We start from the raw sequence: 27,784 nt of genomic DNA on the forward strand, positions 1-27,784 counted from the left end.
TATATGCTGATGAGTTATGATACTATATTTACCACCAGCAGCACATGTGATCACTAGTGATTTAGACTGGTCTTCTAGTAAAGATAACACTTCTGCAATAATTTGCTATTATAAATGGACAAAGAGTGCCCTCTCCTGTTTGGTAATAATGCAAGATGTGGCTCACCCTTGGGTGCAATTCTGAGTGTTTCTATACCCACATTTTGCCTTTCTAACCTCTGTGCAACAAGACAGTTGTGTTTGCCACTTGGGACCTTAAAACTAGGTACTGAAGCCCCTAAAGTAGCCTTATTTTCAGAGGTGCTGAGCACTCACAGCTCTCATTGAGAATATATACTTTGGTTACAGGATTTACCACATTAGATGAGACTATTGGTCCATGCTGTCTGGAGACCTGTCTTAGTCAGTCAGTGTCCAATATATCTGATGCTGTAGAGGAAACTGAAAATCCTATTTGTACAGCACCTAGCACATTGTGGGCATTGCCAGAGACAAAGAGGCCCCAATTTCCAAATCTGGGTGCTTAGAGTTAGGCACCTAAATAGAACTGAGCACAGCTTCACTGACCAATGTGGTCAAAGATGTTTTTATTTTTTAAGGAATTTATAACAAGATTTTTATTTCTTTATTTTGTTAAAGCCCTCACTGATCAGAGAAATGTTGTGGAGCCTTGCTAACAACCATTGTGCTTAAACACAGTTGATAGAATTGTTTCAGTCATAAGGCCCTAATGCCCATCTACCTAGCAGTAATCACTGTAAACACCATAATGCCCTGCCCAAGTTATAACATAGTTTATCTTGCATATGAGCCAAAACTTTGTTTATCTGTGTTTTGGAATATACTGACAGGCCCCTGTAAAGATCAGAGCTGTAACAGTGTTCTGGAACATAGTTAAAACATAGTTTGACTTTGATCCCATCTACATAAGTGAGACTAAATTCTGTTTATAATACAATTAAGGCATTATTATATTTTATAATACACTCTTCTGACATGGCAAAGATTGCTAAAATCGTGAGTGAGCAATAGGTTGCTGATTGTCCATAGGACCCCATTAACTGATCAACTGAGGTTGTAAGCTTTTCTTTTTTAATATTCCTTCTGTTTAGCCTACTTGCAGTCTCTTAGAAAAGTGCAGAGGACATCCTTTTTAAAAAACATGCTGTTTCCTTTTCCATAAAATGATCTTTACACATATTACCCATCGTGTGTCCTGCCAAGAGGGCTGCAAAAAGGAAATTGATAATTGGCTGACTAATTTGATCACAATGTTATTAACTTTCCTTAAAGATGAAATAATATGCTGATAAGCATGCACTTCTTGGCTGCTAGTCAAAGCATGTTTTGTATAACTTTGTAATGTCGCTGGATGAGCTGATATGATGGGTCAACTCTCTGTGCGTGTAAATTGATGCAGCTCTAATTTACACCAGCAGAGGATTAATTACTAGCTAATTAAATTGTCCCCCTAAGAAGGAAGTTAGTGTTTGCCATTCTTTTAAATATCAATGGGCACACAAAATAAACAAGAATGTTTCAGGAGAAAAAAAGATCAGCTTTCCACAAACTGTTATAGTGTTGTGTTTTGTCATTTTTTTACATGAAATGACACATCCAAATACAGCTAAGTTGCATTAATATAGATTTAAACAAACACTTTAAGCTAACAAACTCCCAGAATTAACCCTCTTCACCCTCCCAACACTTGAAAAATAGAATTAGATTCTTATATTTTAATGTGGTGCAGTATTCCCTGGTTCTTACACTATCAGCGACCCAGCCATGCAACTTTGTTCAATAATATTGACGAATGAAGTTGAGACTGTTTTCACTCCTTTGGCTTTACTGAGCTTCCAATTCACCATTAACAATGTAGAAAAAATATAAAAAGCCATTTTTAAAATTCCATTTCAAACTCATTTAAAAGTACAATTAAAAAACACAATTAAAATTCCTTATTTAAAAATCCACATTGACACGGAGTCCATTTGATTTACCGATGTACACACTGGCATTAAAAGGAATGCTACGAGATAAATGTTCAAAGCATTGCTATGGGTTTGAAGCTGAATGGTCCCTGCTAACTTTATAGGGAGTCGTGTGGTTAAACCACAAACACACACACTGTTTGAACGTGTTTTTTTCTAAATTCACAAGAATAAAAATAATCTGCATTCTTCACACCAGAATGACTATGTGATTCTTTGCAATTTTTGAGAGAGACCCCGGGCCAGATTCTACAGTGCTTACTCAGAGCTCCATCTTTCCAGGACACTCAGTGCTGCTGAAAGAAAAGTGGTTCCCCAAAGCATTGACACAGCACATTCGAAGTCTGCTCAGCACCTGTGTGAAGAGTTTCAGTCTCCTGCACATTGAGGGAAAACACACAATCTGTTTGGCCATATGAGCAAATCTCTACACTTGCACAGAACTGAGCACTGATGAGTAGGGGAAAAAACGAGACTGGTGCAGCCTGAGGTAACTTGTGGCTGGGATATGCAGTGTGTGCTCACAGTCCGGTGAATGAAATGATGTGTGTTCATCCACTTTTAAAGGTGTCAGTGACTCCTGCTGCCTTTCAGGAGCAATAGCTCACTTAAGTGTATTTAAGAGCAGCAGTTAGAGCAGGGGTCTCAAACTCAATTTACCTTAGGGCCAGTGCCAGTCCTCAGATCCTCCCAGCGGGCCAATAATGTCACTGCAGATGGTGTTCAAGCCACCTCCCAGCCCATTTCCCACCCTTTTCCCTTGCCTCCCTTGGCCTCATGCCGCCCCAGCTGACTCTGCCCAGTGACTAATGATGCTGCCTCCATGGCTGACTCTGCCCGGCCACTAGTGATGGTATCTGTCCCTCTCCCCCAGCCTATGGGAACTGCGGGGGGCAGCGCCTGCAGTGGACAGAGCCGGCAGCGTGGCTGCATGGGTCTGTCTTCCGTGGCTCCGCCGGGAACAGGAGGGATAGGGAACCGCTTGCAGGGAGCCAAGCTGCCCGAGGTGAATGACACGTTGCCGAGTGCAACCCCTGGGGGCGTCCCAGCAGGATGGAGCAATGTTGCGAGGAGGGACATGTGAATCTCTCCTGCCCGCTCCCCTCCAGCCTCCCCCTTCAGCCAGCAGCCATGAGGGCCGGATGAAGTAACTTCTTTAAAAGTTTCCGCAGGCCACAGTGGGGAGGTTCTCGGGCTGCAGATGGCCCGTGGGCCGGGACTTTGAGACCCCCAAATTAGAGGAATCTGAGAACAGGGATAACATGCGACCATGTCTGAGGGCTCTATAGAAACAGTGTCTGTCACAGCCAACTGTGCTGGGCCTCATGATGATATATGTTCACATCACATTCATTCAAGCCTATAGTGTCTTCTCCATTCAGATTATATCCATTTCCTGGACCACGTGTAACAAAGTATCATTTTCACATTGGCTCTCTCAGAATCCTCATCCGCACCCTGCAGGACAGAGCTCCCACTCCTAATTCAGACTGCAATGGACGTTTCGTACTAGTAAGGACTGCAGGATTTTGACACTTTAGGTAAATTAGGGCTCAATCCTGCTGCTGGGATTCTTTCCCCTCAACTTCAATGGGTCCTGGGTGGGCCAAATTGTGCTCTCACTTATGCTGGGGTAAAAAGCAGAATTTGGCCCACTGATGAATGTTAGCTTGTAAATTGTATATTAATGTGCTACTGATCTACAGGTTTTGTTTGAAAAAAGGCATTTTAGAACCAAACCAATGGTATCACTCTACATAGATTTGTAAAAAACCCAACCCGCCACCAAGAAGTTATGTTACTACTTTATCATCTCATTTAACCTTTCCAAAGCTTAGACATGCTAGTTTACGCAGAGGAATATACGAACGCTGGGGAATGTGTGACAACAGCTGCATCAATATTGTTTTACAAGCTAATGCTTAAGAATGCTAGAGAATAGTTGTGCTCTGATTGCTGTTCTGTCTGTCGTGGAGGCCTTCACCGACAGATCAGTTTTTCCATTTGTTGGAATCCCAGCCCAGGAACCAGCCTGTGAATGTAGGGGGCTCGTATCCTTGCTTCACAATAACAAGTGGAGTCCCCTTATCTCTTCCAGAAGGATCTGTCTCAATGTAGCGTTTGGCTAAAGAGATAACAGTAAAACATGGAAAATATTAGTCCATTCACCAGGAGAAAAATAATTAAAATCCTCAGCAAAATAAATGAGGATATTATTACACTGATTCAGCTTAACTACATCAAATGATCAAATAGCTATTGCTTTCTCTTAGCTGCCAGTCAAATTTTCAGAATTGTCATCTCAGATGTCAGTTTACAATAACAAGATACAGGCACAGTGGTCTTTGCCCTGGTCATTTGGGTCCTACCATATAATAGCTCTTTAGCTCTGGAACGGGTGAAGGCCTCAGGTACTGCTGCTGGAATGTAGATGCTTCACTCATGGTTTTTCCAAGGAAGAGCCTTATGGTTGAATCCAATGGTTTGTCTAAATGATGCTAGTAAATGTCTGAAAACAAGCTAGGTAACTATGTCTGAGGTGAGGGTGTGCCAGTATTTTCAATATAAATCTTGGTATGATAGCTCAGATGCGTTAATTCACATCACTGCTGGCACATGTTTTACAATAGAGGGACATTTAAAAAAAATTGGATTTCAGACTGCTCAAGTAGTTTAGGCACACAACAGATTCGCACCCATGTAAATTCTGAGAGCAGAATTTAGCCCATATGATAGAATTAGAGAAGGACAACAATGAGCAGACTTGGAAGCTTTATCTATTTCTCTGGCTATAAATAGTTTAGGGTCAAATTCTATAGTCACTCCACATACAAAACTTCCAGGGCAGGTTCTGTACATGGAGCAGCTATAGACACGGGTCCTTTATACTTTTTAATGATATTTTGTGCCTATTAACACCATGTTGATGAATTTCATTCTTTATGGAAAGTTACATTTAAGAAGAATAGAGTTGACTTTTTGGTGACTGTTGCATTGTTTAAAATGGCACATAAAGAGGGAATAACCTAATCATGGAATCTTCAGAGGTAATTGCTACTCAAGCTCACTAACTCTTTTAAACACCATGCTTAGTATAATTAGAGTGCTGACCATTTCACATCTCCTCTTTCATTCATTTTTCATCACCACTGAATCCATTTCGTTCAGCATTTTGTCAAACACATTTCTTACCAGATTTCACAGATTCATTTCGCTCAGTTTCATTAGCATCTTTACCAATCCAGACAAATACCTGTAAATAGAAGATTTAAAAGTTTAGTTGTCATATTGTTATGGGGATTGGCTCAGATTCTGATCTTATTTACACCATTGAAATCTAGAATAATTGCATTGACTCCATTCGGAGAAAAAGCAGGCATCAATGCAGTGACTCCAGAGTTACACTAGTGTAAATGAGATCAGAATCTTGCCCATCATACATAAAGACACAAGTTTTCTACAGACACGGTTCTATGCTTCAAAATACCTCCACATCCTGGACTTTTGCAAGTCCAATGCTAAATCCAAGAATTCCAGGGACATTTGTTAGACCCTCTCTTTTCACAGCTTTGTCCTAGTGGTTGGCACTGCACATGTTTCCAGGTTAAGCTAAAAATGTTGAGCCTGATTTTCCTCGGCCTTGCGCCTTGTGCAGTCATGCAGAATGGGTGAAAACCACAATCAAACAGAATTCTGGGTAGCACTGTACCCTTACTTTGCACAGATGGAAGGAACAGGGGAATCAGGCTCATTATTTATAACCCATGCTGAAATCCGCTCCTCCCCCCAGCTTGTACAGATCACAAACCAGGGCAGTGTGTTCTGCATGTGTTACTAGTAATAAGTGAGCTGTGGCTCACGAAAGCTTGTGCTCAAATAAATTTATTAGTCTCTAAGGTGCCACAAGTCCTCCTTTTCTTTTTGTGGATACAGACTAACATGGCTGCTACTCTGAAACCAGACTTTTTCAGCGTGTGATAAAAAAAATATGAGAAACATCTTTAGTGTTTATGTTTATTGGGCCAAATCCAGCCCTGGTTCTGCAATGCAGGCGATTCCTCACTCCCTATATACTGTGAAAAAGCCATAACAACCCTTTGTAGAGCGGTGTGGATGGGAGTTAGGGTGGAGGGGCATGATGGATCTAAAAGCCAAACCCATTTGCTTTGGATGGATGCTGCCCCTCAGCTGTAGTAATAGCTGCTGAGCAACTGTGCTGGTCTCCCACAAGCTGGGGGAAAGGAGCAAGCTTCTGTTTTCTCCAATCCCTGTGAAGTTCCCCTGAAGAAGACCAGTTTGCAAAGGTGCTCAGCAGAAGCCTATGATTTGGCCCATTCTCTACTCATGTGCTTTTTCTGCCACATACTGCTATGTTCTTCTGGAGGCTTCTGAAGGTTTGGAAAAGTTTTTGTACACAAATTGTGAAGACATTAAACAGAATTGTCCAAAACATTGTTGGGCTGACTTGAAGTGCACTGTGGTCGCTTATAATCAAGCAGCTTCCATTAGCATTAAGGGGAAATGCAACTATAATCTTGCACGATAGTATGAAAATGTAGTGGATATTCATACTTGCATGTCAAATAGCTCTATTTTCTTCCTCAGTTATAATTTCAAGAAAGCGAAATTCCTTCTAGCCTCACAACATGGTACTTTTGGTATGTAATTATCTTCACCCCCTCCTCTTTATGATAATTCTCTTACTGTCTTCTCGCTGGTTGTCCATCCATAAATTGTTGCTAGCAGTAAATCCTTTTTGTCACCACATAAAGCATTGTTAAGTACATAGCTTACCTGCTCCCAAGTATCTAACAACATGACATCATCTTCAGCTAAATCATCCTGAGTGAATTCTCCTGGGACCTCCTCAATCTAAAATGGATAATAAAATTGGTATTGTAGTTCCATTCAAGATTTTCCATCATGCTTGAGTTTGGACAAAGATGAGACTTTTAAAAGGGATGACTCTAAAAACAGTCATGCATTTGCTTTTTTCTTTTCTTCTGCAGAAGCAGATTCAAAACCTATTTTGATCTATGAGTGAAATGCAGTAGACTGGTGGGAGCAAATCAGACATCTGGCCACATCATAAACCCATCTTTGAATTTGGCACAATTGTCTGTGCTCAGGAGAGGCACAGATTTCAAATAGTAGCAGTGAGTTGTGTAAATTGGGACTGAGATGCACTGGCGGACAGGGGCAAGGAAATCCGCTTACTGCCTACCTGCACTAAATGCCTGGACAGAGCCAAACTTTCAGCTCGTATGTTCATGGGCATTAACATTTACTACAACACCAATTAAGTGAAGGAAGGTGATAGTTTTGATGTGCAGTCCATGGGCTCAGTCCTGAAATGGCAAAACTCCCACTGATTTAAAAAAAATGGGATCTTTGGTTTGACTAAGGAATTCAGGGTTGGGCCTCAAGAGAATCAGAGGCTAACTTCTTCAGATGTGTTAAAAGCAAGTAGGAAAACAGTTCCATTCTGGTTTGTATCAAGTAGGATAGGTAATAGTTCAGCTAGTGGTCAGGCTGCCTTTGTTTGATGTGATTTCACGGCTTGTCTGTGCTTGGCCCTGGGGCAATGCTGAGGTGAGGAGAGGGCAGAAGGTGCAAAGAACCTTCTCTCCCTCCCCTCTTTTGTGAGCATGTGCAGGAGCTGGGAATGATCAGCTCCTTGTGCTGTCCTGAGTGCAAAGACATGGGAAGGTGAGCACTAAAGTGAGGCCAGGTCCTACGGAATTTAATAGACGGTGATAACTTTGGATATAGGGTTTTTTTTAAAAACCATCTTGTAGACGTTTATAGCAAATTCTATTCCTCTGTGGATTTCCATGGCAGGGTTTGAAAAGGCTGCAGGAAAGACATACTTCTCCATTACATTTGATAAGGTCTTAGTCCTTTTCTAAGAACCTTACTGGTTCCATCTCTTTTAAATTGGATGGGAGCTTTCCGCAAGGGGCATGAGTAGGGAGAAGCTCCACTCCCTTCATGCTCGTCAGCAGCGTTTGCCCAAGAGAGAGTGCCTCTTTTCCAAGTGTGGGGCAGTGCCTGCGCTCTCAGAGCTCCCTGCGTCCATGCGCCGCAGTCACATAAACCGGCTCTGGAAGTGCCTGCTGGGGAAGCATGCCTCCTCACCTCCCTCAATACTCAGCACCTTAAAGGCACAATTACAGAAAAACATCCAGCTGCTTCCAGCACTATGGGTTAATGAGGGTTCAAGGAACCTTCCCTTTCCCCACCACTATTAGCACACACTTGATGGACCCAGGGATGATAGAGACCTAACATTTTCTTGAACAACTGGCTGTGGGCTCAGCTGGCATATCTGGCAATTCTCCAGGGCTCCATGAAAACATGGCTAGGAGGGTTTGGTCAAGGCCTTACCTATCAGTGCACCTTCTAGTTGCAGGTAGCAGACATTAGTAGGAGTACAGGCTACTTCCTTCAGAAGCAGGGCTCTCCCCAGAACTTCCTAAGGCATTCATGTCTGCATCTGCCCTATGTCTTCAGAGCACCGCTCATCCCCTCTAGCTTTCCAGCTGCCACCACCATCAACACCTCTACAGAGAGCAGTAGTGTAGGCCATGATTTTGAATTCTTAAATAAACCTACTAATGTGCAAGTCTCATTTTGACACATTCATCTTTTCCATCAAACTTTTTTTTCTCTCACCGCATTGATCTGCATATAACAAAATGAGAATGAAATAGTCTTGAACTTTTATTTCCCTCCAGCAGTCACCGGTTTGTAACCTTACAGGACTAGCCCAGACACTCTACACCATTTTTATCTTGTGCTGCTTAATAAATATTGGAATAGTAGACTAACAATTCACAAAGGTACCATGCTGTGTCAATGAAGGCCTCAGGTGGTATTTCATTTAGTGTCTATTGCTGCCCAATATGTCAAAGTACAGAATGAACAGAGGGGAAAGTATCCATCATATACTTACAATAAACCTGCCAGTCTTATTGGAACAGCCATAGAGACGGGGAGGGTGGTCTTCAGACTCAGTTAGCAGCTGTGCTGAAGTCTGGTATTTCTTCTTACCTCCAAGGGCTGTCCAGAATTCCTCTGGAATATACATGATATAATCTACTTGGCACTGAGTTTTATGTTTTCTTCTTTAACTGAATGGATATTGTTTCAAAAATCCCCAAACAATATTCCCTTTGCCCAGCCCATAATGTGTATGTTTTTCTTTAATAGTTCTATTCTTCCCAATGTTTATAAAAGCCAATGCAGATATTCATGTGATTACATGTAATCACACCTTGCTCTCTCTCTCTATTTGTTTTAGTCACTCAGTATGTGTAAAGGGCTAAATTCTGTTGCATCCACTGCAACTCAGTTGACTTCTATAGATAGCACCACTTGTAAATCAGCTCAGATCCTGGACAAATATCCTTATTGCAAAATACAGCCAGATTTTCAAAGAAAGGAGAGTGTAACCGGTTTGTCCACAAAAGTGTGTATTTGCAAAAAACCCATTTGTATGCACATTTGGGACCCAATCCTGTCTGGTATTGTGCACCCTCCATCCCACTGAGCAGCCAGATCACCCAGAACTAACCTGGTTCCTGGCCTTCTACAATCCTAGCAGTTTGACATTTCAGAATCCTGGCTACATATTGAGCTCCTTTTTCCTCTTCTCTGCTTGCTCCTTTTCCGACCCAGGTGTAGCCGGAGTTTGTTGGCAGTTTCAAAACAAAAACATCATTGGAGTTCAATGAAGTTGCATCAACATCAACCTAGAGCAAGAATGAGATTGTTTCATTCTTCTGATTTTTAAATAACCCACACATTCACCTTTCTGCACACTGATGTAAAGCTGTAATACTGGTGTAAATCCGAAGTAACTGCACTTTCTGCTGTGGTGTTTCTCTAGATTTACACTGCACTAGCTTGGGGCACATCTACACTGGAGCTGCAGGTGTAACTTCCATCCCAGGCAGACGTAAGAACACTAGTTTTTATCCAGCTAATGCACTAAAAATAGCAGTGTAGCCACAGTGGCAAAGGCTAGCCACCCAAGTATGATCCTATCCAAGACCCTACGTTTGTACTTGGACAGCTAGCCTGACCTGCTGCAGCTGCACTGCTATTTTTAGTGCACTTGTTTGATCAAAACTGGCACGCATATACTACTCAAACTGAAAATTACACCTCCAGCTCCAGCGTAGACGTACCTGTAACATCCCACTTGAAACTGATAATTGGCCTGAGAGAAGAATTTTAACTAGCTGCCCAGGTTTAGGAAGACAAGGTGGATTTGGTAATATCTTTTATTGGACCAACTTCTACTGGTGAGAGAGATGAGTTTTCTAGCTTACATAGAGCTCTTCTTCAGGTCTGTGTCCTGGTTAGCAAGAAACTTTCCATACGCTCAGCTTATTCTTTAATTATCCTCTATGGGATTTCTTGCAACTTTCTCTGAAGAATCTAGTACTGGCCACTGTCAGAGACGTCATACTGGATTAGACCTGGAATGGCATCTGATCCAATCCAGAATGCGAGCTCCTATGTTCCTACTCATACTATAACCATCAAACAGAAGTGACTTTAACTCACGCTTGCCACTCTGGTGCTCATTCCAACTGTACTATGTTACAGGGAGAATATTTTACTGAACAGGTGATTTTTACCTCCACAATCCTGGTGATGGAAGCCAGGTTCCTGCGAATCTGAAAGAGACGCTTGGAGGGAGGGGGTTTCTGACCTCCTTTCTTGGATGTTCCATCCTTGTAGACAATGAGTGGTTTGTCTTTGAACAAACTCAGCAAATGTGTAGGTTCTTTTCCTTGGGAGACCCGGATCTGTACAAATAAAGGAAAAGAAATTAAAGGATTTTACATTAGTTTTGGCATGACTGAAGACCAAGGTGATGATAGCTAACAGGGTAAGTAGGTTAGGAAGAATTACTAATGGCAAGCTGTCTCAGCTGAGCTAAGCACCCATTATTTCAGAGGCACTGAGGTTGCAGCATTCATAAGCTGTTTTGTCACTCATACTAACACATACACGCAGACTAATATTTCTTACAGAACATTGAGATTGGGACTTGTACATTTAGTTTCTAAGGGATTAAAACTCTGATGGTTGCCATTTACTTTAATAAGAAAACTGTTCCTTTTTGAAAAAACATTGCCTCTTTACAGAGGTTTTATGTAGGCATTTAATTCTCCTGGAAGACTCTAGTTCTGAAGGTTACGGGATTTGTATTTAAACGAAGTAGCAAAAACGGGTTTTTCATCATAACCATTATTTCTAGGTCTGTATGTCTGCATGAGGATGAAAAAGGGAGCATAAATCCACCAGGTGATGGATAACTAGGCTGACAATATAAACTTCTAGTGTATATGGGAAAAGATGGTATTTAAAACTGAACTGGCAAATGCCTCTAATTTTCAGGGCATCTTAATATAAAAATAACATACATTTATTATTGTACAGCAGAATTCTCTATTTCTTCACTCTGGAGGAAACAAAAAGATGACAACTAAAGGCTACATTCTGCCCAGAGACTTTTTTCTGTTTTCCTTCCCTCTTGCAGTATACAAGAGCAGCATACTTTAAGCATGATTTGAAGTATACCACATATATATCAAGTACTGTATGCATCAGAGGAATGAATGATGGAGGATAAATGAGAAGACAGGTGAAAAGTAAAGGGACGGAACAGGGAATTGGCTAAAATCTTTCTTTAAAAAGGAGCACTACAGAAGAGAAGAGGGAGATGAGGGGAGAGAAAACAGCAAAGACCACCACTTGATACAGCTGGCATGGGAAAGAAAACTCATTACTTCAGATGCCAGAAACACGTACTTCTACGTGGTGTCCTGAATGTGCAAAGCAACCAGTTTAGCCAGCAGAGGGAGCTTATATGCCCATGAGCAAGTCTGACACATTTCCTCAGAGACTGCAACATACATAGAAACAGAGCTCGCTAACCTCTGTTTTTTGGCCTGAGCCTTCTGCTTTGAACCCTGGTACATCAGCCTACCAGCTGGGTCCTCTGCCTTTTGGGCCAGATGTCAGATTCCCTCCCTTCCCCCTGAAAATGGCTTTCCCTCATCCAAGAAAAGGAATAGAGGGCCAGAAAAGGGAATGTTCAACTGAGAGAGGGAAAGAGCCTCAATACCAGCCCAGCAAAACCCTGATCACTGCCTCCAGCAGCAGCAAAGAAGCAAACTGCTCAGCACTGCCTGCTGGAGGAAAGGCAGATAAGGAAGAGCTGGCTGCCACCGAGGAGCCTGGCACTTGGACTCTAGGAGGAGCAGAGCCTGTGAGGTGTTGGTGAGGAGCTTATGTGAGATGGTTGTATGCTGATGCACTGTGTGGCTGAGAACTGTCTGCTGGATAGGGTGCGTGGCTGCAAGCCAGCGCAAAGGAGCAAGGGGACGCCTTATTACCCTGTGTGGGCTACCCACAGCACCCGAGCTTGAGCAGGGGAGGAGCAGAGCCACTGCCAGTGGGGAGAGGACAGGCAAGGATGGGGAATGGGAAGAGCCTTGGCATATCAGTGAGCACATCAGAGCAGGTGCAGAGGGGGGAGTAATCTGTGCCAACAAAAGAGCTAGGAGCACGGGGAAGCAAGAAGCAGATTGTGACAGTATTCCTACCCTCCAACCGGGGCAGTGAACCCCTTACTCTGTCTGGATTGTAGGACTGCAGTCCAACCTAAGGTTGCCAGGCCAGGCATCTGGGTTTCAGTTGGAATGCCCAGTCGAAAAGGGACCCTGGTAGCTCCGGTTGGCATTGCCGACTGGGCCGTTAAAAATCTGGTCGGCAGCGTAGCAGGGGCCCAGGGCTAAGGCAGGCTCCCTGCCTGCTCTGGTTCCACATGGCTCCCGGAAGCAGCCGCCAGGTCCTTGTGGCCCCTATGTGGATGGGTGGCCAGGGAAGCTCCGCATGCTGTCCCCACCCCGAGTGCCGGCTCCCTAGTCCAACCCAAAGCAATCATTTTAACAAACTGGAGAAACATTTTGATCACCCCAGAGATAAAGGGCTCCTTTTCAGGCCAGCCTCAGCCTGGCCGTCCATTTGCTCCCACAGTGTTGCAAGTGGCAGCAATGGAGGGCACTGTCCCATTTCGATGTCTCACTGCTGGACCGGCAGGCGCAGTCAGAGAGTGAGACAACTGAATGAAATCAATTGCACCCGCCATTTGTGCAAAATCATGGCAATTATACGCAGGTGCCGAAAGAGAGGCCACACTTTAAAAATCTGCTCCAAAGACGATGAAGTGAGCTGTAGCTCACAAAAGCTTATGCTCAAATAAATTGGTTAGTCTCTAAGGTGCCACAAGTACTCCTTTTCTTTTTGCGAATACAGACTAACACGGCTGCTACTCTGAAACCTGTTAGGAAATAGGTGGCTGTAACTGAAGTTTCAGTCTCTCTCTTTAGTGTAATTTGGATTGTAGTGCCATCTAGTGTCTAAAAAGATGGTTACACTGGAAAATGCTACGAATTATGCTAAATATCATTTTACATAATAAGATTTAGCATATATATGCTGAAAGTAATTAGCTTTTAAATATTACAGTCATTGCAATTAGATGGAACTCTTTTAGCTTAATGAAAGAAAGTTCAGTTAACTATAAAATAATTGATTATTTAACATTTATTTAGGAAGGTTTCAACTAAGTAATTATATCAAGAGATTTTAACCTTCACTTAGTGTGATGTCAATAATCCATTGCTATTGATTTAACATTTAAAACTATCCCCTGCAATCTAATTAGTTATAAACTTGAGAAAAATGACAGACCTTCACACTTATACTTAAGGGATGGGAGTCAAACGTTTTACTGTTCTCATCCCCTGCCTCGTAACCCCCCTTCTCTCCCTAGCCCTCCTCCTTCTCCTCCTCCATCCCCTCTTTCAAAGGAGAGCCCTCCCACCTCCTGAGCTGCATATCACCCTTATGGAAGTGAAGGCTTGTCCCAGTGGGCAGCTGGTCTAACGCTCCCATCTGCTACACCTTCCCTGTTAGCCACTTCTTCAGCACAGAACGGTTTCTGGGCTCTGTGGCAGGAAGTTGGCCCCCCAGCTACCTCTGCGGTAGGGAGTGGGACCAGTGGGTGATGGAAGGCAGGACGGAATGAGAGAAGGCCAGAGGAGCAGGAGGTATTTTTAGCAGGGGAACAGTGGGTCACATCAGAACTGGCCTTGCCCCAGCCACACCTCTTAGCAACCTTTGTCCTCTCCTGCACACCACATTCCTTCAGGTAAGGACTTGTATCTGATATCTCATCCTGCATTTCTGCAGAAGAGAGCACTACCATAGGGCCAGATTGTGCACAAGGGAGGAAAGACATGAGTTACCTCCTGTGCAAGTGACAAGAACAAATCAGACCCTGAAGGAGAATGCTTCACGGTGCTCTGCCTGTGGTGGTAAATCTTTATCCCATCAATGCAAAACAGTACCTCAATGGCACAATTTGGCCCCTAGCATGTCATCAGGTCTGACAAAGAGCAGCTCCATAGGGTTAGCCATTCTCAGCAACTTCAAAAATGGCATGAAGGTGGCTGGGGGAAACACTCATATGCCCTTATTAAACAGCAAGGGTCAAAGTGGGCAAGGAAACCTCCAGTAGAATGGCAGGTGCCTGATGAAAAGGTTTAAAATGGCCGAAAGAGATGGACTGGCATGGGCAGGAAGGAGGAATTCTGTGACTTTATGCTGGAAAATTCTGTTGCAAAGTGATTTGTGCCATTGACAAAGCAGGTGTGAAAAACTAAAGGGCATAGAAAACAAGCCCGTTCATTAAGGACTGTGGAGAGTCTGAACTCTTTTTTACTTGTGATCTGATCACCAGTTTCCAGAGGGAAAAAAGCCAATATATTAACGGAGTCCTAAAATGTGCTCCACAGCTTCCCTCTGCATGGTGAGAAAAACGATGGTGATGATTATGAGTATCATAGAATCATAGAATATCAGGATTGGAAGGGACCTCAGGAGGTCATCTAGTCCAATCCCCTGCTCAAAGCAGGACCAATCCCCAACTAAATCATCCCAGCCTTGGCTTTGTCAAGCCTGACCTTAAAAACTTCTAAGGAAGCAGATTCCACCACCTCCCTAGGTAACGCTTTCCAGTGTTTCACCACCCTCCTAGTGAAAAAGTTTTTCCTAATATCCAACCTAAACATCCCCCACTGCAACTTGAGACCATTACTCCTTGTTCTGTCATCTGCTACCACTGAGAACAGTCTAGAGCCATCCTCTTTGGAACTCCCTTTCAGGTAGTTGAAAGCAGCTATCAAATCCCCCCTCATTCTTCTCTTCTGCAGACTAAACAATCCCAGTTCCCTCAGCCTCTCCTCATAAGTCATGTGTTCCAGTCCCCTAACCATTTTTGTTGCCCTCCGCTGGACGTTTTCCAATTTTTCCACATCCTTCTTGTAATGTGGGGCCCAAAAGTGGACACAGTACTACAGATGAGGCCTCACCAATGTTGAATAGAGGAGAACGATCATGTCCCTCGATCTGCTGGCAATGCCCCTACTTATACAGCCCAAAATGCCATTGGCCTTCTTGGCAACAAGGGCCCACTGTTGACTCATATCCAGCTTCTCGTCCACTGTAACCCCTAGGTCCTTTTCTGCAGAACTGCTGCCTAGCCATTCGGTCCCTAGTCTGTAGCAGTGCATGGGATTCTTCCGTCCTAAGTGCAGGACTCTACACTTGTCCTTGTTGAACCTCATCAGATTTCTTTTGGCCCAATCCTCTAATTTGTCTAGGTCCCTCTGTATCCTATCCCTGTCCTCCAGCGTATCTACCTCTCCTCCCAGTTTAGTATCATCTGCAAACTTGCTGAGGGTGCAATCCACACCCATCCTCCAGATCATTTATGAAGATATTGAACAAAACCAGTCCGAGGACCGACCCTTGGGCACTCCACTTGATACCGGCTGCCAACTAGACATGGAGCCAGTGATCGCTACCCGTTGAGCCTGACAATCTAGCCAACTTTCTATCCAATTTATAGTCCATTCATCCCAGCCCATCTATCTTTAACTTCTTTAACAAGTAGCAACAACGAGAAAAAAAATACAAATCAGCCAGTTAGTGTTGTAAATGTCTATGGTGCTTTTCAAATGTAGAAGATGACAAATTCCCTGCTTCCAAAGCTTACAGGCTACGTCAAGCCATGTCACAACAAGAGAGGGAGAATATGTGGAATTACTGAGGAAGTAGGGGGGGTGCCTGGAAGATGCCTGGATCAACCATTGTTATTTCTGGTGAACTCAAATGACAAGCAATTTCATTTCATCTCCAAAGTAAGCTACAGGGGGAAGAAAATATGGTTCTGTGAGGACGTTTGTTTATGTTTACTTAGGTGCAATACAGATGTAGCTTCCATACAACAGACAAGTTGTCTGTGTGGCCTGGGGTGTTACTAAGATTGGCCACCTCTTTTAAAAGAAAACTAGGTCACATTTATTCCTTAGAGAGACACAAACCTGGACAGCCTGTCCATTTAGTGACCGATCAAGCTGAACGGTCAGGAATGCAGATGCAGTCAGCTCATCTTTTGTTGCATGTGCCCCTTGCCTGAGAGTAAAGAAGAAAGAAACAAAGCTGAAGCCCAGTTTCAAAATGATCCAGGACATATATTTCAAGCAAAGCACACAATAAGTAAGTCAGCTCCTACAGCCTTTATGCAGGTGTGGGACTGGATAGAGCCACTTTCCCCCTCCCTTCCTTTCTCCCCCCTTTCCCCCTAACCAGTCCCTAGTACTCTGTGCAGACCTGTCAGGCTGGGGGCAGCACCACGCCAGACCATGGACACAAAATTAAACTGCAGACCACTGGGAGGGTTTGAGCCAAAGAGCAGATGGGGAGGGAATGGGATGGGGAACAAGCCTGGGAAGGTTAAGGGAGACAACAAAAGAAATGGCAGAGGAGAAGCAGTAGCAAGGAGCTGGGGCAGAGACTGAGACACCCCCAGAGCACAGGGCTGCAGAGTTTACACTAGGATCATCTTGCAGGGGAGCCAGCTGCTTCCAAAAGGGGACTCTTACAGGTACACAGCCTGGAGCCGACAGGACAGCTGAGACCACGCTACAAGACCCACCTGTCTGGGCTCTCAATGCAGGTGCCAGTATCAGAGTACACGGACAGATTGGAATGACTGGGGAGGAGGAGAGAGATTTGCACTGGCTCAGGCCAGAGAGTCTGTGTGTGTCTAGCTAGGCATGGTGGCATGGGGGTGCTGTTTTGCTGTATGCTGTGCCAGGGCAAGGGAGTCTCTCTAACCCCCCACTTGAGATCCTGACCTGCATCTACTCCTGGCTCTGCCTAGGTTAGATAAAAATTAAGTGTGGTGCTTATTCCACCCCTTCCCCAACCCTGGGACCCTTGTGACATGTTAGTCTTCCCACTGGTTTCAGTGGGACAACTCACATAAAGCCAGCAAATAATACAATATCCGTGGGCTGAAGATCAATGCGGACCAAACATACCATGTGTAGATGATCTGTCCTTTAGGATAAGTATAAAGTATAATGTAGCAGTCACCGCCAAAAAATTCTCCATATGTCTCAGATGCCACAGGGATTCTGCCATTACTTTCAACACGCCAGACCTAGGAAACCAAAGCCATCACTGGAAAATATTGGAATTCATCAGCATTCGACTTGAAGCTGAATATTGGGGAAGTGGTCAAATGACTTACTATGTTACCTTCTTGAGCAACACCTGTTTTCTGTCTCCAAATACTATGTTAACCTAACTGCCATCAGAAAAGATCAGGTGATCCTAAATGACAGAGACTGAACCATCTTGCAGTGCGCTCGGCCCAGCACTGCCAACTAAATGAATTGTAGCGGGAAGTCAATTAGAAAATATTGTGCTTTCCTCTTGACATTTTGATGTCACATCATGTAATGTACTTACACTAATCCATTCACATTCCTTTCCTTCATATCATAGGTTAATGGTACCACATTAAATAAAATAGAATGATAAGTAGCAACAGAAATAGAATTCCACAAGGAAAAGGTATGCTGCACTCCAGACAAGTACCCACTGCTGCACACATTATCCTCCACTTGATCCTGTATATTTCAATTCTATGTCATATGATTAATGCTTGAGACCTGAGTTGCTAAAGGCTAAGACTGCTATTCAACCAGGGCTAAGCCCAGGGACCCACTGGCCACCTCAAACAGCAGGCAGTGCACAGAGTAATCCCATAAGGAACAAGAGGAATACTCCCCACAAGCTGCAGAGCTGTTCTGTTATGTCAGCCCAATGGCTAATATAACCCTGTGTTGCCCCAATGTATCCTCAACATGGGGGCAAGGACTCGAGGGTTTACAGTCATGTGTGGAACCCTGCACTGTGCGTATCATGCCATCTTGCCCTCTCTGAGTCCAGTCCCCACGGTTGGGTAATGAAACCCACTGATTCTGCTTCTGTGAAGGAGCTCTCTAGCCTTGAGTTGAAGACTGCATTCAGAGAACAGACCTGGTGTATGAAGGACTTACAGATATAGAGTGAATGGGTAAAATTCCCATTGACTTTTGACTTCTGGGATTTCACCCATACTCTTTAACTGGCAGGCTTCTAAGTGGAGAGAAGGGAGAACTGTCACTTTAGAATAAGTGTCATATTTAAAGTATTTCTTTTAAATACATTATATAGAAGCTGGGAAGGATTTAAGGATTAGATTTTTATCGGTAAATGTCGATAACCATTGATTTCACCATATACGCACAAACTGTCAAAAAAAAAAAAAAAGCTGTTTTCATCAATAATACTTGACATTTACAGATAGGCAAAGTAGGGTACATGCTGCTTGAGAACTTATTACAGTTTAATTTAAATCTATGTACGTTGTACATTTTGATATGTGGTGGTGACAATTTGTGTTTTAATAGTTTATCAAGCCATCTCAATTTCTACTGTCATTAAATGATTGTCTGACCCCCACAATAATTTCCAGCAATTGTGACAATTTGAATAGACAAAAATTGAAAAAAAGTGCTCAAACCCCATAATTCTGTGCAACTATAAAAATTTAAATAGATAAAAAAAATTAAAATGCTTAAAAAGAAACAGTGATATCCATTCAAATTATTAAAAAAACAAAAATAGAAATCAAATTCTGCCAAGCCTAATTTTGTAAGAGAGGTGGCAGTTCTACTTTTGTACAGAGTGACTGATATAGCATTTTTAATGGGCATCAAAGCACTTTACTGAAGAACAAACTGTACAGCACATAGATGACACGGGGATTCATTCCCTCTCCACCGAAAGGCTTTTGAGATGTAAAGCTGCAGATTTTGCAACCAAACTACTCAACAGTTTAAACCTGCAAAATAACAACTTATCCAGTAAAAGTAACACGAGAATGTACCATATATACTCGTTCATAAGCCGAATATTTTTGGTAAAAATGTGACGCATCAAAGAGCGGGGGTTGGCTTATAAACAGGTCTACACCAAAATTTGATGACTTTAAACTCTGTGAAATTATTGAATTGAATATCTAATACATTGTCATTTTGTTTACCTGGAGCATTCGCAGGCATGGAACCCTCAGTTCTCTGTGGCCGCAGTTTGCTGTTCCCAGCCAATGGGAGCTGCGGGAAGTGGCACCACTTCCCACAGCTCCCATTGGCTGGGAATGGCAAACTGCAGCCACTGGGAGTTGAGGGGCTCCGTGCCTGCGAACGCTCCAGGTAAGCAAAAAGTCCTGACCCGCCAGCTGCTTACCCTGATGGGCCAGGAGCCAAAGTTTGCCAACCTCTGAAATATAGGGTCGGCTTATGAAAGGGTCATACAGTTTTTACCATTTTTACTTATCCAACTTGGGTGGGGTCAGCTTATAAATGAACCAGCTTATGATTGAGTATATATGGTAGGTAGTTGAAATTATATATATAATATTTCAATTTTTTAAAATTACAAAATTACCTCCACTTTCCCTGAACCGTCATCAATCATATTGTGTTGGGCAGCCATTTGTGGAGATTCATGTAACTTGGTAGCATCAAATTCAATCGGCTCAATTCTAGCCACTCTCTCAGTGACATAGACTTTTCCAAAGCCTTCGCTTTGATATTTATCCTTCCAGTCTCTGAAGAACTGTTTGAAGATGGGAGTTTCCCCTCCTTCTGGAAGCACTTGAATCTGCAGGTAAAGAAGAAATGGGGGAGGGGAAAGCCGGTATGTTACTACTACTGTCCCTTTAGTGGAGCAAAGTAGAATATTTTGGGTGGCTGATGGTCCACTGGTTGCAAATTGTTCTAATTTTTTGTGGCCACTTTTGAGACCCTCTCAAATGACATGTGGCCACTGTGATCCATGCCTTTCAGACCTCCAGTTTAGGATTACTGGTAATGTTCTCAATCTGCAGGTAGCCAAAGAGTCTATCCAGAAATTAAAGCTAGTACTGCATGGAGCAATCCACCTGCTGATCAAGACAGAGCATTAAGAATGTATCACACCAGCTCTTAGCACTAAATATTGGCTGGCTATCCACTTCCAAACCCAATTCAAAGAGCTACTCCTAGTTTGCAAAGTCCTATATGGAGTGGGCCTTGTTGCACAAATCAGGAAGATAGCTACAATAATCAACTGGGCACAGTGGCCGACAGAACTGGCCCACAGTGCCAGATCCAGGGACAGAGCTCTCCGGGGAGAGATCTGGCAGCTGTGGAGCAAGCTCCTGGCGGAGATGAGGCTGACCTGAATCTGACTGCTTTTAAGGCATGCTGCATGACCTGTTTCTTCACAGAGGAGTTTTCCTAAAAGGAAGGATGAAGATGCCTGACTCCACTTCGAGTCTGATCCTTCAGGCAAGAAGTTGTGATGGGGGAGAGAGTGAAGAGCAAGGATTCTATTATGAGACATTCCACATATGAGATAAATTTCTTATTGTTGTTGTTGGTAATCTAAAAAATGAGGTCTGGAACTGAAGCCAGGCATTGAATGAGTAAGGTTTGTACAAACTATCTTACTTCAAATGAATAAATAAGAAGCTTTCTACATTAGCGATCCCTTTCACTGACTCTCCAAACTTTTGGATACTTGTGTACACCAAACATTTGGAGATTCACACATCACTGTTTATAGGCAATGTTATGAGAATTATTTTGATCAGCTAACCCCCCCCAACCTTAAAAAATGATTGGCTAAACTGATTAATAGCACCACATGCACTTTAAACCATTGACCAATATTTAAAAAAAAAATCTCTTGTATTATTTATCTCACAAACGTACTGCACCTGGGTGTTGGCAGGGTAGTTCATTTGTTGTATGAATTCTTCGGCAGTCTTCATGGCTGCCTTTCTCTCATGTGGGTTAGCATCTTTGCCTGATTAAAACAAACAGGACAAGATTACGGCAGGGGAAAGGGAACATGTTCTCAGAAGGTGTAAAAGAAAAATTCCTGGGAGAAGTTGCAAATGAATGAGGTATCCTTTAACATAGTTCATTCTTACATTTTGTTTGCCTCCAGGCTGCACAGTGACAAAACTAAAGTCTGCTAACAGAGGTAGGCAAAGAGATTCACACCAGGTCAAACTGCCAAAAATCTAAATTCTACTGATTTTGAAAATGAATAAAAATAATCTGTTCACTTTTTTAAAATGTGTCTGTTTGCATTGATAGCCTGGGTCAAAATAATTATCATGATGTGTGCTGTGTTTAGAAAGGCTCGACCTGCAAAAGCTCACTGGCTACCTGCATTGCTGGAAGGGGGAGGTAGGAAATAAGGTTGCTTTCCACAGCTGCCAAGCCCATTGCCTAGCAACCCCTCTCTTCCATAACTTGGTTAAATGAAACTCCCTATTAGCCAGACTTTGGCATGTCACATGCCACCATTGTTCCTCACACATTGCTCCTTTTTGGGCTCCAGAGTTTTTTCGACATTCCTGAAACACAGTCTGGAACTGCACTGTGTCCTGGTTCTGTTCCCCATAGCGCCATTAATAATTGCATTTTAAGGCCCAGATCTGAGCTGTTCTGCTGGAGCCTCAGTACATTTGATTTTGAATGAGACAGTTGCTGAAGCAGCCTGTGTAGCATGGCTTTAAAGCTGTCTCCTCTGAATGCAGCTTTTGCAAGAGAGAAGGTGTGAAAGAGAGCAGGGGGAAAGGGGTGCTATCGCTTTAAGGGCCAGCTTAGAGCCTACAGAAAGAGAGAGGAGTAGAAGCCAGGCAGGCTGCAGTGCATGGCATTTACTCCTTGAGGCACCTGTAGACAAGCCTAACCTGATTCAGAGACTTGGGTGTGGACTGTAAGTTTGGCATTCTGATGAAATGATTGTGGTAATGATTCCTGGACCCAGGAACTGTTTGTTGTAAAGGTGCCTGACCTAATGAACTGTTTGCTCTAATGGTCCCTGAGTTGAAGCCTTAGTAAAAGGGATATGGTTAATGTGCATTGACTTCCCCTTGCCCCTGGGCTGTTAAAATGGTAATTGCTGCCCCCAGTACAAGAGTGCAGACTGAGACAATAATAGACTCACTGAATAATAAGGAAAAAGAAAAGGAGGACTTGTGGCACCTTAGAGACTAACCAATTTATTTGAGCATAAGCTTTCGTGAGCTACAGCTCACTGCATCCGATGAAGTGAGCTGTAGCTCACGAAAGCTTATGCTCAAATAAATTGGTTAGTCTCTAAGGTGCCACAAGTCCTCCTTTTCTTTTTGTGAATACAGACTAACATGGTTGTTACTCTGAAACCTGGATAATAAGGGTTATAACCAATTGTGTTGCTAACATAAGTCACAAAAGAGAGAATGCCTGGAGCAGCACCAGTGCACCTAAGGGGACACATGGGTGCTTCCCAACTCTTCTCTATTTAAAAGATGCCTGAACATGTGCAGGTGAGATTTTATTCTGGCAAAATGTTTGCAGTACTTCCTGGATTGCTGCAGATGACTGGCGATGTATTATTTCTAATGCAGTTGCTACAAAGCAATTTTATTAAGAACTGTGCTCAGTCAGAGAACAGAACACCCTTTATACTGGATCTAATGGGAGCTCTGAAATCTGCCCAGCTGCAAGGAGTTCAGGCATTCTTGATTTTCCAATACTGTTCTATTACAGGGAAATGTGCTGTCAACATAGCTCCAGACACTGTTGCAAGCACCTATGTCGGCACAGAGAAATGTTTAAAACAAAGAAGCAATAAAGTAATGATAAACATATGCTTTTAATGATGCGTGACGTTTAGATTCTATCCAGTGCTGGCTTTACAACCTCCCATCCGTATCTAACAATATTGTGGATGTGAGAGCAAGGTACAGTTTACATTAATTATGAAGCAATCAGCCTCTGGGTTTTGTCCCTGATCATGATGATTTGCCATTCCACAAACAAGGCTCTATGTGATTTTTTTATGCTTTCTTCATAACTGCTGTTCAGATCTTAGGCACCAAGCTGATAAATACCCAAGATACATAGACTGGACCCAATCCTTGCAAACCCATACTCATGTGAGCAGTCCTTATCCACAGAAAAAACTGAGAAAGGACTGCTCAGGCGAGATAGGGGTTTGTAGGATGCCGTGCTCAGGCAGTATGTAGCCCTTCTATGTACCCACATGTACTGTGTGCACTCCCCAGGTTTTGGCAGCACTGGTTCCTGAGTGAAATCTCTAGTCACCGAGAAGCAGTGTGGGTCATCTCTTACCTTTCCACACAAAGATCTTTCTTGCAGCACCATGGTCCAAAATGAAACACTCTTCAGACAACAGCATAGCCCTCGAGAAGGGGTTTTCCTCTGCAACCACCGACACCTTCATGGACCCACTTGCATCTGACACCTGAGGAAGCAGTAATTTCAGATTTAGATGAACCCAAGCTTTCACACTCAGATCACTTTCCCCTCCCAAAACTACATTAGCTTTGCTTTACTAATCCTGTATAAATGACTTCATATAATCCGTGCGTTACTGGAAAGCTGTGACAGCTAATGAGAACTCTTTAAAAAATTGTTTCATTTCACATTATGTCCAACAGAGGGAGCTAAGCTATTAGCACTGTGATTTTTATCAGCTTCCTTTCTCACAATCTTATTAATAAATCACTTTCTACTCCACCCCTGCTTAAATACATGTTCTATGAATACCTTATATAATTAAAAATATGCAGATCCTTCAAAATTGATAATTGCAGCTGAAACACCTACACTCATGAATTATTCTTATGCATTTAAAGCCTGCTCTATCTACTGATTCACACCCACAATGTGCACGCACAACTAACGGCAGGTACAATCACTTGCAGGTACAAAAAGGGAGGCTGGCTTAAAGCCCCTCCTTGGATCAGGGCCACAGTTTTGAACAGCATGGTTAAAAACATTTCCTAGACCAAATCCTTGGCTAGTATAAATTTATAGCTCTATTGAATTTAACTGAGCTTTACTGATTTACACCAGCAACTGCAAACTGATGGAAATAACAGGCGTCTACAGCCCCAAAACAGAGTTTAGCATACAAGGGATATTGCATGTCTGAACGTCACTGTTTCAATATATCTAGCCACAATAGAAATAGAAAGATTTGGCGCTTACCATGTATAGTTTAGCAATTCTCCTGTTTGCGATATCAGCTGCCTCATCATCATTATCATCACCCTCACGAAGCAGTGGCTTAGTCCCTAAAACCTGTATACCAGAAGAAAAACAACTTCACTGCAAAGGCAACATGGGTTTCTTAGTAAATGTACTTACATATTTTTAATATCTGGTAACTCAGCAATTAGACTGGATCATCTCTGTATATTATTATGAAGAAATATAAATCCCATCCGTTGGCTGGCTTGATTGCAAACATACAGGTGTGTTCAAGCAACTGTGCCAGATTTGCCACAGTAGGGTACATTTGTATGTGCTGTCTTTCCCACACGCCAGCTCCTTGGTTTTGGGTAGGTTGGGAAGGGGATTCACTGAGAGACCCAGGCCACAAGATAATTAAGAACCAACTTCATTTTTCACTTTCTTGGTGCTTTCTGTTTGTTTCCCTACATTCCAGTTTTGGTCATTCACGCGTTGGCATTGCTAAACACTGAGAAGACCTTGGTGTTTGATTACTAAACAAAAGACATCCACTTCTGGGGGGTCATGTCAGTAGAGCTAGTTGAGATTTTCCCCCAAAAAATGTTTTTTTTTTTATCAGAAAATGTAGATTTGTTGAAACAAAAATGTTTGTGAGAAAGGGTCGGTTTCAATGCATCTCAAAAAATTTTTGAAAAAAAAATTCAGAACTGTTAAAACATCCTGTTTCAACATTTTCAAAAAAACCTTCATTTTTCAAGTTAAAATGACTTTTCATTTCAAAATTTTAGTTAATTTTACATTTTTAACCCTTTATAAAGTACAAAGGTCAAAACTGAAACAAAATAATTTGAAATTATCTAAACAAAATGTTCCAATTGATCCAATCCATTCCCCCACCCCAGATTATTAGTTTGTGAAAACTTTCAAGATTTCAATTTTCTGTTCCATTTCAGGATGGGGAAAAATTTTCAAAATCTCAAATAGTCTTACGGGATGAGAAACCCATTTCCCACCCAGGTCTGTTACCTAGTTAACCACCAGCACTTTAAGTGGCCAGTTTTGTACCAGGGCTAGTTTTATACTAATTTATCATTAAAACAAATTCACAATGCTACATTAAGAGTATACATTAAGACTGAAATGTCCAGGTATTCATTGAGAGAGACAAGGCAGGTGAGGTAATTACTTTTATTTGACCAACTTCCGTCAGGGGAAGGTACGAGCTTTCAAGCTTCACAGAACTCTTCTTTGGGTCTGGGATTGTTGTAGACATGCTGGTCCTAGGATATGAGAGAGACAAGGTGGGTGAGGTAATATGTTTTACTGGACCAACTTCTGTTGGTGGAAGGTACAAACTTTGGAAGGTCCCCAGACCTGATGAAGAGCTCTGTGAAGCTTGAAAGTTTATACCTTCCACCAACAGAAGTTGGTCCAATAAAAGATATTATCTCACCTACCTTGTCTCTCCCATATCCTGGGACCAACATGGCTACAACACTACAGGTATTAACTGGCTTTTTGACTGATTGTCAGACCTTCTTCCTAACAACCCTCATTTTAATAAGATGTTTCCTTTTTGATTCACATATGGCCAAATCCAGCAAGCCTTACTCAGGCAAATAATTTCAGTGGGATTACTCCCATGAATCAGGGCACCAGGATATGGCTTAATATCTGATAATGAACTGTTAAAATCAAATATGTCAGTAAAAACTTTTCTGTTGACAGTAGATTTGCATAGAGCCATTCTAAAACACTGTAAATATTTGATTACAGGGATGCAGCACAAAGCACACAGTTGTAAAGAGTTCAGAGGAAAAATACCATAAATATTTAATAAAAATCATCAGCCATCTGTATGATTTTCAGTCTTGGCAATATCATGTAAGCTGGATGTGATTGTCCTAGGTTAACCTCAAGTAGTTCACTTCTAACTGGAAATAAAACAAAAACACAGTGCTCTTAGCCTTTAAGAGAGATGTTCCCATTAGCTTTTCAACAGATAATAGTGTTCACTGTATGAATTTACAGTGGCTGCAAATTTAATGATATTTAAGGTAATTAGGAGTAAATTTTCACATCATTGTACGGGCCATGTAGCTGAATGACACATTATAATCAATGGGATTATATGGCAATAACTGGAAGAATTGCTTTGAAAATACTCCCCATCATGAACTTTTACATTAAGTTATAGCTATCCAAGGTACGAAGCCTCAACAGGCTATGGCCATTGGCTTTTTTACAGAAAAGTCAGACAACAACCTGGCAGTAGACATATTTCTTTATGTGAGCAGATATGGGATATATTTGAGGCTATGTAATATTGAAATGTCTGTGAAGATCTAGAGGATGAAGTGCTCATATTAATAAAATCTTCTTCCACCCACTTTAATACTTTCCTCCTGATTCACTGGGAGTTTGCAACAAACACAACAGATGGTCCCATTATCATACAAACTCAACTGTACAATGTGATTGCCTGTGGTATGATTAATGCAGAGTTTCATCTTGCCACATAGATGGGAACTATTTGTAATGCCAAAATAATGCTGCAACCCTTATTATTGTCGGTGACTCCAGGGCTAAAAGATGGTACGAGGCAGCTGCCCTTAGTTTATAGTGAGCCGCCTTCTTCTACACAGACTTTGGAACGTATGTCAGCACCATTGCAAACACCCTATTCCAACAGGGGCTGTGCAGGAAAAGTGCAAAACAGGGGCTAATGGTGTGTAAGCAGAGTCTGAATGAGCTCTCCCCGGACATCAAGTAATGAGCTAGAGGAACAGACTCCAGGAACAGACTGCATAAACATGCCAACTCTGCCTCGCTGTGCAGCATGATGGAGCTACTTTGCCAAAATGATCCCTTTGGACTGGTTGGTACAAGCTTTTGAGCAAGCTTAACAAGGAAGGTTTAATTTAAAGGATGACCCCTTCAATCAGGGCAGGCTAAGTACAATTCTGCTGCCCATTACTCAGACAACAGGGATAACACCATTTCATTACCCCACACTCAATACAAACAGATTTAATTTTTTTTAATTAAAGCTAATGTTAAAATTAGCTAATACACAGGTTAAGGAAAGAGTGTCTATACATCTGGGTATAATGCTTAAGTTATCCAAAAGTACTAAGTTTGGTCTGAAAGTCATAAAGTACACATAGTACATAATCTGCAATATCCCAAATTAATGTTAATAAATTTAAGATACAGTTAAAATATTAGCATCCAAATATTTGGGTATATCACTCATAAAAAGTTATA

General features: G+C 42.4%; 1 protein-coding gene across 2 annotated transcripts in view; it reads right to left on the reverse strand.

The window, feature by feature from the left end:
• Nucleotides 1-1,824: 1,824 nt before the first annotated feature.
• Nucleotides 1,825-27,784, reverse strand: part of SCIN (scinderin) — a 96,253-nt gene continuing 70,293 nt past the window's right edge. For both annotated transcript variants that reach the window (XM_007053213.4, XM_043541135.1), the window contains exons 5-16: nt 24,533-24,625; nt 23,651-23,783; nt 21,238-21,326; nt 19,923-20,138; nt 17,465-17,586; nt 16,463-16,553; nt 10,640-10,810; nt 9,568-9,745; nt 8,947-9,068; nt 6,786-6,863; nt 5,184-5,244; nt 1,825-4,116 (exon numbers count right to left, since the gene is read on the reverse strand). In XM_007053213.4, the coding sequence (XP_007053275.2) occupies nt 3,983-4,116; nt 5,184-5,244; nt 6,786-6,863; nt 8,947-9,068; nt 9,568-9,745; nt 10,640-10,810; nt 16,463-16,553; nt 17,465-17,586; nt 19,923-20,138; nt 21,238-21,326; nt 23,651-23,783; nt 24,533-24,625 (1,488 nt within the window). In that variant the 3' untranslated portion in view covers nt 1,825-3,982. The remainder of the gene's footprint in view (nt 4,117-5,183; nt 5,245-6,785; nt 6,864-8,946; nt 9,069-9,567; nt 9,746-10,639; nt 10,811-16,462; nt 16,554-17,464; nt 17,587-19,922; nt 20,139-21,237; nt 21,327-23,650; nt 23,784-24,532; nt 24,626-27,784) is intronic.

This window comes from Chelonia mydas, chromosome 2, assembly GCF_015237465.2.
Source record: "Chelonia mydas isolate rCheMyd1 chromosome 2, rCheMyd1.pri.v2, whole genome shotgun sequence".
In the NCBI taxonomy this organism is placed as follows: domain Eukaryota; kingdom Metazoa; phylum Chordata; order Testudines; family Cheloniidae; genus Chelonia; species Chelonia mydas.